This window comes from Antechinus flavipes, chromosome 4 (genome assembly GCF_016432865.1).
Source record: "Antechinus flavipes isolate AdamAnt ecotype Samford, QLD, Australia chromosome 4, AdamAnt_v2, whole genome shotgun sequence".
In the NCBI taxonomy this organism is placed as follows: domain Eukaryota; kingdom Metazoa; phylum Chordata; class Mammalia; order Dasyuromorphia; family Dasyuridae; genus Antechinus; species Antechinus flavipes.
The window spans coordinates 165,978,707-165,994,632 of record NC_067401.1 but is presented as its reverse complement, the minus strand read 5'-3'; the positions used below and the strand labels follow the sequence as shown (position 1 = coordinate 165,994,632).

The window sequence follows — 15,926 nt, the reverse complement described above, 5'->3', positions numbered from 1 at the left end:
GGTCAGCTCTACACTGATCCTCCCAAGCCCCCTCGGTGACACATGTAACCCCAGACCTCTTGGTAGAAAGCCTTCCCCATTTTCTTCTCTGCTCCCCTCTCACTCCCAACCCCGGCCCCTCACCTCCTACAGACTCGATGTCCGAGTCAGAGACGTGTGTAATGGAGAATCGGGAGACTGGGCTGGGAGACACAGTGAAGCGGGAAAACTGGACGGGCAGCACCTGCTTCGGTGGGGTGGCCAGGCTGGGCAGCACGGAGTCCGGCACTCCAGGCCCCGGTGAAGACACAAAAGATTTCTTGGCTGGCATTAGCGGGAAATCATCATCCCACTCGAACCCGCCACCTGCAAAGAAGGCTCCATCACTCATCTGTTGCCCCCCCAATGTCCAGGCCTCCCGAAGGTACCACCAGCATGGGGAGGAGGGGCAGAGTAAGGGGGCCTGCTGTGGAGGACACCCAGGACTCCATCCTGCCTTCCCCTACCCCCGTGATGCCCTGAGGAGCTGGTCGAGCCCTCTCAGCATCTGAGACCCCAAACTGCATCTTCTTTCTCTCTGATGGATTTCTGCAGCACCTCAGAAAAGAGAGCCACAACTTTAAAAAGCTACATTTAGAAGCAAGAGGCAGCTGGAATTGGGGCTGTAGGATGGGTGCCCTCATGGGAGGGGCAGCTGTGGCCTACAGGACCCCAAAAACAGACTGGTAAGAAAGGATTACTGGGGAGGAGTCTGGGGAAGAGTCTGGGGAAGAGTGGGTAGGGCCACCTGGCCTGCTAAAGGAGAGTCCTTAACAAAGAGCTCGGGAAGGCTACTTTAGAAAAGATGGGGAAAATGGACCAAGGCTCACGCTCCCACTTCCGGCCCAGCCCACCAGGCTCACTCTCTTCAGAGACCGTCCTGTCGGAGAAATTGTCTGCTGTACTGAGTTGGTCCGACGGGCTCAGAGAAGTGGGGCTGCTCGGCAGGAAGGAGGAAGCCACTTCCTTCGTCTCAGGGAAGTGCTGCTCCCCGAGCTCCCTAGTGGGGCTTTCCTGCGTGTCCACAGAGGGAAGGGAAAGAACACAAGGAGCACAAGTGTGAGAGGCCCACCCTGGGCCCTGCTTCCCACCGAGCAATTCCTCCTCCTATCCCACCCAACCTCCCGAGAGCCTGGCAAACGTTGCCCAGAAACCTCGAGGGGACAGCGAGAGGCCATCCTGGCCCACTCTGTCCGGCCCATGATCTGGACTTCCGGCTTTGGGCTGAAGTGTGGAAGTTTTTAGCTCCTTCTCACCCGGAGGCGTCCCAGACAAAGCCAGCCGGTGTCCTTTGCCCCACCTTGTAAGGGTCCCGAGGCAGCCCCAGAGCTTACCTGGTCGAAGAGGTAGACGGTAACATCATCGAAAAAGGAGACGGCCTTTTTCTTGCGGTCCAGGTCCTCGCAGAAGGACTGGGACATGAGGCTGGGCATCTTGAGGAGGCTGCGGAGGTTGCGGGCGCTGTGGCTCTCGGCTACCACAATGGGCACGGCGGCTGGTTCCTCCTCGCTCTCCTCGCTCTGCTCCTGGATGTTGTAGCAGCACAGCTCTTCGTCGGACTCGTCGCTGTCGTCCGAGTCTTCCTCCTCCTCCTCCTCGGCCGGCCGGCTCTCCTTGGCTGCCGGGAGGTCCGACAGGTCCAGGCGCAGAGGCGTCGGCCGTGGGGCCGGCTTCTCCCCCGGCTGGCTTTCGCAGGCGGTGGCTTCCTTCCACTCTTGTGCCTCTGCCCCAGGAACCGGGTCCCAAGTGCCCTGGCCCGCCAAGGTGGGGGACAGGCCTGGGGCCTCCTGGGGTTCGCAGCAGCTTTGCGCAGCCCCACTGCCCTCCAAGCTTGGCAGGACAGGAGTCAGGAAGAACAATTTGGATGGAACAGGGGCAGGGGTGGGGAGCGGGGCAGGAGCAGGGACAGCAGCAGGGGCCAGCCCTTCTCCCAGGGCCTCGGGGCTCTCCTGGTCTCCTCCTCCAATGGACCCTGGAGGGGGCTCCCCAGCAGGGGCAGGGGCAGGCTGAGCGCCCGCTTCCTCCGGGGTTGGAGTGTCCCCACTGTGGGGCTGGGGGCCCAACGGGCTGGACTCTGTGTCTCCGGGCTCACTGTCGTCCTCCTCCTCCTCCCTCCCCTGGGAGGGCCTCTCGGTCTCTGTGTCATAGTCAGAGAAGTAGGCCGAGTCTCGGTAGGGGTTTTTCTCATTCAGACCGTGCAGCTCAGCACTGATGGAGGACGAAAGCCTCATCTCCAAGGCGGGGCTCTCGTCCTCCTTTCCCAGGGGCCCAAACTCCTCTGGGTCTCGGGGCTCATGGGGTTCTTTGAGCACAAACTCAGGGGACTCGTAGTTCTCCGTGTCGTAGCCACTGTCGAGTGCCCGGGGCTGCCCAGTGGCGGGGTAGGACACTGTCGGGCTGTAGATCTCCCCGCCGTCACTGGCCGTGGATGGGATGTCCAGCGACTCCAGGGAATCCGGCGTTCCCACCTGCTTCTGGAGGGAGCGGAAGGCGGGGGTTGTGTCAGGCTTCTCAATAAGGCAGTCGTTGGAAAAGTCCGTGAAGACCCCGGAGGTGGCCTCCGTCGTGTCCTCGTCCTCGCTACCCGGCCCTTCCAGCTCAGGGAAGCTCCCACTGCTGTCCAGCGTCTGGTCTGGCTCATTGCTGTTACTCTGGCTACAATCCCAGGGCACGGGGGAATCGGGCTTAGGAACAGGGGCCAGACTGCCCGCCGCCCGGGAGAGAAGCAGGGCTCTCCCTTGTGGGGGGGAGGGCAAGGGAGACCGGGCTGGGGAACTGCAAGGGGCCATGGCTTCCTCCGGGGCTTTCTGGTCGGCCCCAGGGTCTACAGCCCTCCTGTCTGCAGCGTCCATGTCTCTCATTGGGGAGGGAGAGGCAGTGACTGGAGCCGGGCCCTCCTCCACCTGGCAGTGTGAGGCAAAGCTAGGCGGGCTCCCCGGCTCCTGCCCGGGGGAAGCTACCTCCGACGCCTGTCCCTCCGGAAGGGGCGGGGCTGGCACGCAGTCCAGGGCAGGGGGCTCACACGGGTCAGCTTCTGTCCCCGGGCGCTCTCCTGATTCCGAGTAGGAATCTATAAAGTGAGCAGCCCAGGAATCAGGGGGGCAGCCACTATTGATGTTGTTATTGGCAGATACGTTTGAGGTCCAGTGTCTCTGCTGGGCAGCCAAGCTTGCCTCCTCGGCGCCCTCCTGGTGGGAGCCGCCGCAAGGCAGACTCTCAGGCTCACCCAGCTCTATCGTGACTGATTCAGGAGGACTGCCCTGTGCCTCCTGTTTCGTCGATTCTCCCACCGTTGCTTCCTGGGCCCCCCCTGGTGAGTCCTGGGGTGCAGCATTCCCCGAGGGGGACACCCCCAATGGGTCCTCAAAAAAAGCCTGGCCGAAGCCTGGAAAGCCCCAGTCTTTGCTGGCGCCCTCCCTGCAATCCCCCAACAAAGTGTCTTCGGTCCGCGAGTCCCCCACAGGGGAAGGCTGATAGCAGAGTGAGTCTTTGCTACAGCTCATGTGGGAGTAGTAGTCAGGGTGGTCCCAGGGCCCCTCCCCACTGGGTCCTTGCCCCAGGAGGGGCTCCATAGTCAGGGACACAGTGGGGCTGCTGTCTGAGTCGTAAGTCCCCCCCACGGGCCCTTCTTTGTCACACCAGGGAGTGGCCACCTCGGGGGACGCCTGCTGGCCCTCGGGGCTGGAGGAGCACATGGTGAAGTCCAGGTCACAGTCAGCCGGTTCTTCAATGCGGATGTAGTACTCGCTGCTCACGGAAGGGCTGTGGGCACTGAGAATGGGCACCACGCCAGGCGGAGGGCACTCGTAGCAGGAAGGGGAGACCCCCAGGCTCAGGTGGCTGGTGGAGGAGCTGGCTGGGTAGTAGAGGTCCTGGTAGTGGGCAGCGTGGCGGGGACTGAGGGTGCCCGCGGGAGTCTGGAAGGCCTCGGCCCGGTTGGGCTCCCACTTGTACTCAAAGTTGAGCCCGTGGCTGGTCTCCATCACGGTTAAGATGTCATCGCCATCTGAATGGAAGCCGTCCCCGGAGAACTGCTCCAGGAGCGGGAAGCTGGAGGACAGCTCAGCCACACTGCCCAGGTGGCCGGCTCCGCCCGTCCCGCTGGGCTTCAGGGACTTCCACCGCTTCTCAAAGTCCTCCTCGGCCTCCGTGGTGCCCTTGGCACACAGGTAGGACAGCAGCAAATGCACCTCCTCTGCGGTGGGCCGCTGCTCCGGCTGCAGCCAGCAGAATTGCATCACCTCATACCTGCGACCCAAGGGAAGAAACGGGTGCTTAGGTCCGTCCCTGGCCTCCCTGCCTCCTCACTCCCACACGGGGGGAAGGGATGCAGCTGCGATAACCTGGTGCCCTCGGCCATCCCGAGCAGCCTGTGCTGGGATCCCTCCCTCTGGATCCCCGTAACTCACCGCCTCCACCGAGCTCTCAGCACCAGATCCTACATGCGGGACCCTCCAGACAAAGGAGCATGGAGAGCCAGAGGGCACTGAAGCATAGAGAGAGCACGGGGAGAGCGGAGGAGAGCCGGAGGCAACCTCACCCCTCGTGTTACAAACATGGAAACGGAGCCCCCATGGCTGGAGAAGCCGCTGGCCTCTGACACCCCTGCAAGCCCGTCTTGCTCTAGAGGGCCTGCTCCTGGGAAAGCTGGGAATCGGAGCCGAGGCCCCTGGGCCCAGGCTGTGGGACGTGGGGAATGCCACAGACGGCCTCTGAGGCCCATCTCGGAGGCGTCACTGGGGAGTGGGCCCGGAGTAAAGGGAAGCTCTGTGAGTCTCCTCACCAGCGGTCTGAGAGCGACAGCTTCAGCTGGGGCTTGGGTAACTTGAGCTGCTGCTCCTTGATAGCGTAGGTAAGCACCTGGCGGTCAGAGTAGTGGTGATAGGGCTGGGCCCCCAACTCAAACAGCTCCCAGATGGTCACGCCCAGCGACCTGCAAGGGGGGAAAGGGGGGAAATGGAAGCAGGCCGTGAGACCGCAAGCCACTCAGTGCTCAGGCCAGAAAAACAGACAAGCAATTAGCAACTGCCTTTCACTGAAAAGCCTAAGTGGTTTCTTTGACTGGACCCTTCCCTGAGTAGGCCTGTGGAAGAAAAAACAAGTTTGAAAAAAATAATAGCTAGCATTTAGATAGTGCTTTAAAAGGGCTGCAAAGGACCTCGCAAATATTATCTCAGTTGGGCCTTAAAATAGCGCTGAGAGGTGGATGATTACTATCCCTGTTTTAAATTGAACAAGTGAGGGCGGACAAAGCTAATGTCTTGCCCAGAGTCACCACATCATCACCACTAACATTTCTATCACGCTTATGTTCCAGGCACTGTGCTAAGTGCATTATGTGTATTATTGTGCTGGGGACTGCCAACAGCCTCCGTGGGCAAGTATTATTTTTCTCCCCATTTTGCAGTGACTTGCCCAGGATCGCACAGCAAGTAAGGATCTGAAATGGTTCTAGAGCTCAGATCTTCCTGACACACTCTACCTGGGGCAGAGAACCCAACCTGGACAACAATTTCAAAGCCAAAGATTATTCCAACGGGAAGGGATGTAGGGGCACCCAGGACTCAGCAGTCTGCCTCTAAGATGATTCCCTCCTGACCTAAGTCCCACGGGAACCTTGCGGCCCTGGGGAAGTACCTTGTCTTGGGTCAGGCAACCCCTCAGGAGCAGAACAAAGATTTCTGGGCCTTTGATCTCTGCAGAGATCTACAAGTTCTTTCTTCTTTTCTTTTTAATTTTTCAATAGTATTTTATTTTTCAAATACATGTAAAGACAGATTTCAACATTCATTTTTGTGGGACTTTGTGTTCCATGTTTTTCTCTCTACGTCTCTTACCAGTCCCTTCCCCACAGAGCAAGTAATATGATACAGGTTATATATGTTCAGTCTTTTTAAACATATTTCCATATGTGTCATGTTGTACAAGAAAAATCAAACAAAAGGGAAAAAAAAAACATGAAAATACTGTCCTTTGATTCATATTCGGCCTCCCATAGTTCTCTCTCTGGATGTGGATAGCATTTTCCATCTAAAGGGTTCTTTCTTATGATGATGTCCAAGTCTCCTTTCTTCTTACAGAGTTCCTACATGACTCCTCATTCTATATCATGAAGCAAAACAGAACATGCCTGGTGCCTCTTTTCCAAAATAGCTCTTCAATTATACAATTCAACATTTATTAAATGCCTATTTTGTACGTGGCATTTTGCTTAGCATAGGTGAAAAATTACAGTCTTTTAAAAATAAGATCCTCAGGGATCTTATGCTAACAGGGAAGACACAAGACACTCAAATAATCTGGATAAAAAGTAAAATATAATGGCTAAGTAGCACAGTGTAGTAGAGTGCTGGCCTTAGACATTTATTCTGTGACCCTGGGCAAATCACTTTAACCCTGTTTGCCTCAGTTTCCTCATCTGTAAAATGAATGGAAACACTCCATAACCTTGCCAAGAAAACCCCAAAACAGGATCATTTAGAGAGACACACAACTGACTCACCAAAAATAGCACATAGTCAATAGAGACATCATTAATTTGAGGGAGGGATTACTTTTAGCTGGAATGTTTAAGTTAATAAATTTGTTTATTGTTAATCATTAATGTTGATTAATAAATTGTTTATTGATTGATTGTCAATGATCTTGAACTACACTGGAGGCTTGATGAGTGGAGAATCATAGAATATGAGAATTGTTGTGATGATAGGACAACAGGACTTGGCAAATCTCTAAATGTGAGGGGGTAGGAAAGACATGATAATGATTTAGAATACAAGAGTTACTTTTTTCGGGGGGGGGAGAATCTATTTTTGGATACGTTGAGTTTGAGGTTCTGGCCATCTAGGTAGTTCAATGGATAGAACACATGTTCAGATCTCGAGGTCACAGCTGTATGATCCTAATTAATGTCTATCTGCCTTAGTTTCCCAAATTGCAATATGGGGATAATAATAGTATTCCATGGTTGTTGTGGAGACAAAATGAGATAACACTTGTAAAGAGTTGTAAAGAGTCTCAAAGTGTATAAATACTAGATATCAAAATGAAGTTGATTATGAAGGTGAAGATGATGATGATGATGATGGCTATGTATGTCCACATGGATTTGTCTGGATGTGACTATCATAGGGACATGAATACATACATTTATATTCTCTTCTCTACACCATTTTCCAAGGGAGATTTTGATTCTTTGCAGGAAAGAAAGGGGGATTCTCAAAGATTGTTAGCTCAGGAGAAATGCTTTTTAGGCTCAAACTGAATAGCTGATTGCTATCCTTTATTGGGAATGAGTATTACAAGCGATATATATATATATATATTCCCCTTTCCCCCTTTTTACCAAATGCAGGTTCCCAATATGACAAATATGAAAATATGTTTAAAAGAATTGCACATATTTAACTTATATCAGATTGCTTGCTGTCTTGAGGGGGAGGTAACAAAGGGAGGGAGAAAAATTTGGAACACAAAGTTTTGCAAAAATGAATGTTGAAAACTATCTTCACATGTATTTGGGGAAAAAAAATACTATTGAAAAGAAAGCCTTCCATAAAGCACCCTGAAAAAAACCTCAAACAAACAAGCAAATGTAGGTTCCAAAAAAACACATGTAGCAAATAAATTCATCTAAATAGATAGCAAAACATGATGTAGTTTCTTGACTTTTCACTATCCTGGTCTTCCTTCCTCTGGGTATACTTTAGGCTGTCAATATTCCTCTCAAAATATGGTGTCCTGATTTGAATACACTACTAAAACTAATTGTGAGTAAATTTATGAATTAGTCCAATCATTCTAAAAAGAAATTTGAAATGAACAACAGTTCACATTTATATCGTGCTTACTATGTGCCAAGCACTGATTTAAGTATTTTGCAATGGGTTACCTCATTTGATCATTTGCAATGATTAACTGGCAGGTTAGTGCTATAATTATTTCTGTTTTACAGAGGAGGAAACTGAGGGAAACAGATAGTCAGTATCCGAGACTGGATTTGAACTCATATAGTGGAACTAATACTTCTAGTGATCTAAGCTTCTAACATTTTCTAAATTTGCATTATTTTTTTAAAAAGCAACAGTGTAATGTTATTGTTTCACATCAAGCTTGTGTCTAACAAATATCCCTAGAACTTCTTGCACATGATGGCAATCACATTTCCATCCTGTACCTGTGCAAATGAATTTTTTAACCTAAACATTTATTTTATACTTTTCTCTGATAAATTTCATTTTGTTGGCTTAAGTCAGCATTTAAGCCTAATTAAGATAATATTGGTGATGATAATAATTTTGAATCCTGCTGGTTCTCTTCTTTGTGATATCTCTACATTTGATGAGCATTTTTCCAATATTTTTATTAATAATTATTAAATATAATTTCTTCACTAATAATTAGAGAAACTCTAAACAGAATAGAGCTAAAAACAGAGCCTTGTGACGTTTCACTAATGAGTGCCTTCTAGGCTGACATGTATTCAAAAACAGCAATTCTCAGAGGATTGGTCTGGGGAACCACTGAGTGTCCAAGATGCTTTCAGAGAATCCATGAAGTCCAAACTTTTCATAAAAATGTTAACATGTTTTCATTCCTAATTCAATTCAAGACTGTTTTCACAAAAATACTAGGATGGAATGAAAAATTCCTAATTCAAAATTCTTTTTATAAAAATTCTAAGATATTTTTATTTCCCATTCAAAATTATTTCCATAAAAATACTGACATTTTCATTTCTACTTAAATTCAATTATTCTTATAAAATACTAAGATTTTCATTTTGAATATGGTAAATACTAACATATATAATCCACATAATCAAAAGATCTCAGGGGAAGTACTCAATAACATTTAAGAGTGTAAAAGAGTCCCAAGACCAGAAAGTTTGGGAACCACTAATATAAAACAGCGACACATTTACCCAGCAGTTCATGCCTACAGAATAACCCCCTTTCCCAGTTCCCACCTGCCAGGCCCTTATCACCTCTTGCCTCCATTACTGCAATAGCCTCCCCCTCAGTGTCCCTGCCTCAAACCACTCCCCATTGAGTCCATCCCCCACACTGCTACAAAAGTAATTTTCCTTGGGTGTAGATGTGACTGTGTGACTCCCATATTCGGTCATCTCCAGTGGCTTCCTATTGCCTGGAGGATAAAATATAAAGTCTTATGTTTAACATTTCCCCCCTTGTATCAGTCATGTTCTGGAAACAAACAAACAAAAGAATTAGGTTCATCTCTGAAAGCTGTTTACAATCTGACTCCAAACTACCTTTCCAGATTCAATGGACATTACTCCCTCTCTGGGAGTGTTCTTTGTCCCTCAGTCCCATGGCCGGTCCCCTCCCCGCTTCTGCCTCTTTTTTAAATTGCCATTTTCTGCATGAAGCCCACCCCCACCTGGCCACTGTTAGTACCCTCCCTCGCAAACTACCCTGCTCTGTATTTATTCACTTTATATATATCCTGTACACATTTACTTATAGCGCTCTGAGCTTTATGCCCAGCACCACTTAGTGAATACGTGTTGGCGTGACTGACAGGTGCTCTCATCGTGGGGGTACAGCTCCGCCGAACCCAACCACTCATTTTGCCCTTATTTCTCCAGCTTATCCTACTGATGCCAGGGAGACTCTGCACCCATTTGCTAACAGCCAGCGACGCCATGTTTATGCGTGGGGTTCACCTTTCCTATCCTACCCAAAGATAGGCTGCGAATTTGGCCAGGCGAGCAAATCCATCCCGGCTCAGAGCGGTCACTGCATTCACTTCTAAGCGTTCTTACAAGATGTCTAGCAAATGGCCGGAAGAAGGCTTTGTGAGCACCTGCCCTGTCTTTGGCGAGGACGTGCACACTGCCCACAGTAAGTGCGGATGGCGCTGCGTGGTTGTGGGAACACACCCCACGTGCATAGACCGCCCCCCGCCCTCGTGCCCGCCCGCACATGCATGCAGACAGATACACAAGCGCGGAAACACAAGGGCTATCTTGGATCTCAGAGGAAGTCATGATGGCAGCGCCAGACTCTCCTTTCCCACCCTTCAAAGGCATTGATCAATCTCAGAGTACAGGGAGGTGTGTGAGTGGATTTTGAGGGCCAGGCCCTGTCCTTTTTTCTTCCTAAATCTGAATGAAAAAGGGGGCCATTTGGCTGAAAAGGACCTCTGACACCCACTGGTTTAGCCTCCCCGCTTTATAGGAAACCTTGGGCTCAAGGTGCCAAAGCGACAAGGTCACAGCCGGGGCCCAGGTCTCCGGGCTGCCCCCCTGAGTCCCTCCCTCTGCTGCCCTCACCAGACATTGCTGGCCTTGGTCTGGTCCACGACGAGGAGGTTGCTGTGCACCTCATCAATGAGCTCGGGGGCAATCCAGCGCAGCGGCACCCACAGCTGGTCGGCCGTCACGAAGTAGTCGTCCTGCCAAGCATGCAGGGTCAGCACGAGGAGAGAATGTCAACCTCCGTGTGCAAGCAGCGGGCCCCCCACCCAGGACCCCAGCCTGCGCCCCTGCCCCATCAAGGCCCCAGGGGAGGGAGCAGGACCCTCCTGGGGTCTCCCCAAACCCACATGGACTTACTTTGTACTTGCAGTGAGAGAGGCCGTAGTCCCCAATTTTCACAGTCAGGTCGGCAGTAAGTAAGCAGTTCCTCAAGGCTAGGTCGCTAGATGAGAATTTGGGGAGAAGGAGGGACAGCGTCAATCCAGGAGTCAGGAAGGAGAATTCAAATCTGGGCTGCAGAGCTGGAGGTGACGGGCAGACCCAAACTACCAGACCATGCTCGGGTCACCAGCGAGGAAGAGAGGGGCTCTAATTGTTGTCTAGGCTGAGACGCTGGGAATTTTCCCAGGCTGAGGTTGGAGTGCTGAATTTGGAGTCGGGAGACCTGAATTCAAATCCTGCCTCAGACATTTACTAGCTGTGTGATTCTGGGCAAGCTCCTCACAAGCCTCAGTATTCTCATCCATAGAATGGAGATAGAACCACTTTTTGCAAGGAATTGTTATGAAGCTCAGAAGAAATAACCTATGTAAAGCACTTAATAAACCTTAAAGTATTACATAAATGCTAATTAAAATGCTATTTTTTTAGTATCAGAATTATCATTGTTATCATTCTCATTCAGAACAAACAATGGAGAAAAAGAACTAAGGAGAAGAAAGAACAGGGTATTTTTGATTCTCATTTAGACTTTTAAATGCAAAAATACAACCAAAGTTAATTGTTCCATGGCTGACCACCGGTGGGCCTTTTAACTTAGGTCTCCCTTGTTCCCATTCCAGCCTGCTCTGTGATTAAGCAATGAAGAGGCCTGGCATGCAGGATGGACTTTCTCCTTGGTTGGTGCAGGAGCCCCAGTCACAGCAACGGGAACCACCTTCTCCCTTATGCTGGTCACAAACCCCTCTGCCTTCCTCCCTGTCTCCAACATCATCTCAAATTTGCTGAGTAGTCAGCAATATAAAGAGACCAAGACAGCTGAGGGGAGGATGAGGAGAGGGAGAAAGTAGTAAAGATGAGCACCCCCTCAAGAAGAATAGTTCCAGTATTTTCTTTTTGAAGAGCACAAATCTCATTTATATCCCTGTCCTCCCCACAAGTTCCTTGGAAGAAGAGACATAATTCTCTCCATTTTGTAGATGGGAAAAATGAGGCCTGAAGAGGTTAAAGGTCCCTTAGTAAAGTCAAGAGCAGAGTTGGGAACTCTGGATTTTAGGGCTCTTTCCAGAAGACTACTCTACCCACAGAAAGAAGTGAGAAAGGGAAGCAATCCCCTAGGGAACAAAAGCAGGGACCTTGCTCAGAGCAGCCCAAGCAGTAGTTTTTTTTTTTTTTTTTTTTTCAGGCTTCCCTGAAAATGTATACAAGATGGTTCCACAGCAAAAAATGGGAAACGAATATTTGAGGAGGGGGAGAAGAAGGAGGAAAGAGGATGAGAAGCAAGAGAAAGAAGAAGAAAAAGAGAATGAAGAAAAGGAAGAAGAAGGAGGGAGGAGGAGGAAGAGGAAGAATGAGAGAAAGAGGAAAAGGAAAAGAAGGAGGAGCAGGAAAAAGAGAAAAAGAGCAAATGGCAAATGAGATGTTCAGCATCATTCACTGATTCCCATTACTCAGGTTTTGTATATTGCTCAGATGTACTTAGTCTCTCTGACTGTCTTTTGGCCATGGCACTGTTCATTTATTTGGGCAAAATAGAAAGGAGGCAAGGAAAGGATGGAAGGAAGGAAGGAACTGGGAAGGGAGGAAAGGAATGAATGAAGAGAGGGAGGAAGGGAAGAAGAGAAAGAAGGAGGGAGGGAGGGAAGGAGGAGGAAAAAGGAAGGGAGGAAGGAAGGAGGAAGGGAGGGAAAGAAGGAAGAGATGGAGGGAGGGAAGGAGGGAAAGAGAGAATGAGGGAGGGAGGAAAGAAGGAAGCAGGGAGAGAGGGAAGAAAGGAAGGAAGAAGGGAGAGGGAGAAGGAAGGAAGGAAGAAAGAAAGGAAGGAAGGAAGGAAGGAAGAAAAGAGGGAAGGAAGGAGAATTTAAAACTCGTTCAGCTTACTCTCCTACAAGAAGAACCAATGGGAGAGGAGACTAAGATCACTGTTCAGGATAGGTGGCCTCCAAAACCACTTTGTGTGCAAAGGAATGTCTATGGTGGTCTGGGTCTGAGACTCCAAGCTTTTCACTGACAAATCTAGAGCACTCAGAAGAGACTGTGGCTCAAATGCAAGGGTCCAGGGCTGGTACCCCAGTGAGGAAGTGTAGAGGGGTGCAGAGCTGGCCCGCCCCCCCCCCCCAGCTGGGACATTTCAAGCACGCTACGGGGCTCCGGGCAGCAGCGTGTCCTGGGTGTGGGGGCAGGATCCAAGAGCGGGACTCCTCTTCCTGCTCCCGGGACAGGCCTCGGGGAGGGGGGCAGTGCAGGTCAGGAAGAAGCCGGCAGCCGCCCTCTTCAACAAAATCACTGATGCTGGAGTCTCTGTGTGCCGCTCACTCAGCATCAGGATATTGTTGGGGAGGAAAGCCAAGGTGAGCAGTGGTGGTGGGGGAGAGGCTGCCCCCATGGCCGCTCGTGCATCCTGGAAGAATCAGAATCAGAGAATCCTCGAGCTGACAGGGCAGGCTGGGAGGGGAGGGCGTGGATCCTCGGGGAGAGCCCTGGATTTGGAGTCAGAAGACCCAGATTCAAATTCAGGCTGTATTGCTTGCCACCTGTGTGTTTCTAGGCAGTTCACTACTCATCTCAGTCCATTTCCTCCTCTATGAACATGAGGAGAATATTGTTAGATACCCTTCGGTTCTCAATGCTGGCCTTAGGGCCTTCGAAGGATGCTTAGCCTGTAAGACACCTACTAACCCAGTCCAGCTGCATGGGACTTGGGCCTGCTCTTAGAGTCCTCAAGAATCTAGATCCTCACAGCTTCCCCCTGGGGCCAAGGGGAAACCGGGGGAGATCAGGGGAGACTTTGGCTGTCAGCATTTTCCTTCCTACATCTAAGCCAAATCCTCATTCTGCTCTGACAGCAGTGGCTCCCTTAGCAAGCAGAAGGCATGGGCAAACCCAACACAGAGGAAGGGGAAGGAAGCCTGAGCTTGGCTAAGAACCCCAGACCCAGACCACCACGTACAACTTAGGGAGGTTCAGAGCAAATTCTCCCCAGATCCACAGGGCAGGGAAGAGAAGAAGAGCATGTTGGAAAAGAATGGAAGGCAGAGAAAGGAAGGCAGTGGGGAGAAGAATGGCAGAGGGGAATTCCCAGCTCCCCGATTTCTTTCCCAATTAGACAACGGAGATTCAAATCTCCACAGCTTAGGCGAGGAAAGGAGACAGATTCATGTAGCCACTCTCTCAGAATGTAACGCTGATGGCCCTGCCTCCCCACCTCCTGCCATCCTTAGCCTCTCAATGGGAACCATCTACATATCAGTCCCCAGCTTACCTGTGCACATAGTTGTTCTTGTGTAGGTGTAGGACTCCACAGGCCAACTCGCAAGCCATCCGCTGCAGGGTCAGGGGATCCGGAACCATGGATTCGGCCACCCGGCAGCTGCGCAGATAGCCCTTGAGGTCTCCCTGCCAAAGAGTGACCCCAGAATTATATTCCCAGGTCCCTGGAGTCGGCATGCGGGGACAGGGAGAGCCGAGGCCGGCATGGGTGTCCACAAGCTGCCCCTGGACATAACATCAGAACCTTGTTACAATATTCTACAAAACCCTAAGCCTACTAAGGGCTAAAAGGATAATGGAAAATGCCCTTTCTGATAACTCTAAGACAAAGTCTAGATCCTGGGACAGCTTAAGTGTGACATCCAAACATCTTAATGGGAAGTAATTAGGAGAAAATGTTATTTCCAAAGGAAAAAAGCCTCAGAACAAAACCTTCAATGATACAGGTGGAGAGCACAGAGTAGAGGACTAAGCCTGAACTAAGAGTAACAAGAAGGGCCTAGAAGAGGGGGAAAAAAAACCAACAAAAAACCAATTCCTTGGGTTAGAGGAAGGATCTTGGCTTGGAAAGGAAGTCAAGCTGTCTGGATACTAGCCAAAAAAACAAAACAAAACAAAACAAAAAACAAAAACCAGACAGCAATGTGACATAGTGGTTAGAGCCTTGGACCTGGAAACAGGAAGACCTGAATTCAAAATTCTACCTCAATCTCTGGTCACATGACCTTGCAGAGGTCACTTAACCCTGCTTGATCTCTGCTTTGTTTCCTTATTTGTAAAAGAATAATAACACTTATCTCACAGAATAGTTGGGAGGTTCAAATGAGACATTTGTAAAGCTCTATATAAATGCTTGGGATAATAATCACTATCACTATTATTATTATAATACCCTGTGGGGCATAAGACTAAACTAAAAAGAAAATGGGCTGAGAATTTGGTTTGAGACATCTCAGAGTAAGAAAAGATCACAGTAGGACAGTTTCAAGTTTGGATGAATCTACCGATTTCTGAATCTATTATGCTCCGGTGTTCTTGTGACATGATCATACAAGATTTGAGTATTAGAGAACCATCATATCTCTGCAGTGGAAGGGACTCAAAGCCAGCTGGTCCTTAGGCCTGGTCTGAGGTTATAGGACCCAGAGACCTAGAGCTGGGAAAAGCTTCCAAGACTTCCTACCTAGTTCAGTCTTCTAATTTTGCAGATGAAGAAACTGAGGGCCAGGGAAGTTAAGTGGCTGTGCCAACGTTGCCCAGGTAATAACTGTCGGCAGAATTTTGATCTAATTCTTCTGACTTCAGGGTTCTGGGAATGCACTGAGCGTCAGCAGCATTTGGGGATGAATGAGTAAATGCTGACGGTGATTACTTTAAAGAAGACAACACTCATTTAGATAATGGTATTTGTCAAAATTAGATAGATCCAGTATATTTGTTAAAATTTTTAAAAAATCAATTTCTGTGAATGACTTAGCTATTCTCAGCAATACAACAATCCAAAACAATTAATTCCAAGGGACTTATGATGAAAAATGCTATCTACCTCCAGAGAAAGAACTGATGGACTCTGATTTCAGATTCAAACATACAAACATATATATATACGTACATATATAAAATAAATATGTAAAATAAATGTGTGTGTGTGTGTGTGTGTTTAAACTTTTCTTTGTTGGGGAGGAGTAAAAAGATGGGAAAAGATGGGATCTGTAGTTTTCTTTTGTTACAGCTAGGTGGCGCAATGGACTCATCTTCCTGAATTCAAATCCAGTATTAGTAGTTTACTACCTTACACACTTCCTAGTGATGTGACTGAACAAATCATTTAACCTTGTTTGTCTCAGTTTCTTGTCTGTAAATGAGCTGGTGAAGGAAATGGCAAACTACTAAAGTTATCTTTGCCAATAAAATTCCAAATGGGGTCACAAAGACATGATTGAAGTGACTGAACAACAGCAAAAACAATATGGAAATA

General features: G+C 49.3%; 1 protein-coding gene across 6 annotated transcripts in view; it reads right to left on the bottom strand.

The window, feature by feature from the left end:
• AATK (apoptosis associated tyrosine kinase) overlaps positions 1-15,926 on the bottom strand; it is a 207,188-nt gene that overhangs the window by 7,056 nt on the left and 184,206 nt on the right. For 4 of the 6 annotated variants that reach the window (XM_051995392.1, XM_051995395.1, XM_051995394.1 and 1 more), the window contains 7 exons: positions 13,941-14,074; positions 10,598-10,682; positions 10,316-10,437; positions 4,802-4,951; positions 1,353-4,266; positions 873-1,032; positions 124-345 (listed from right to left, as the gene is read on the bottom strand). In XM_051995392.1, coding sequence (XP_051851352.1) covers positions 124-345; positions 873-1,032; positions 1,353-4,266; positions 4,802-4,951; positions 10,316-10,437; positions 10,598-10,682; positions 13,941-14,074 — 3,787 coding nt within the window. The remainder of the gene's footprint in view (positions 1-123; positions 346-872; positions 1,033-1,352; positions 4,267-4,801; positions 4,952-10,315; positions 10,438-10,597; positions 10,683-13,940; positions 14,075-15,926) is intronic. The other 2 variants (XM_051995393.1, XM_051995398.1) reach the window with 1 other exon arrangement.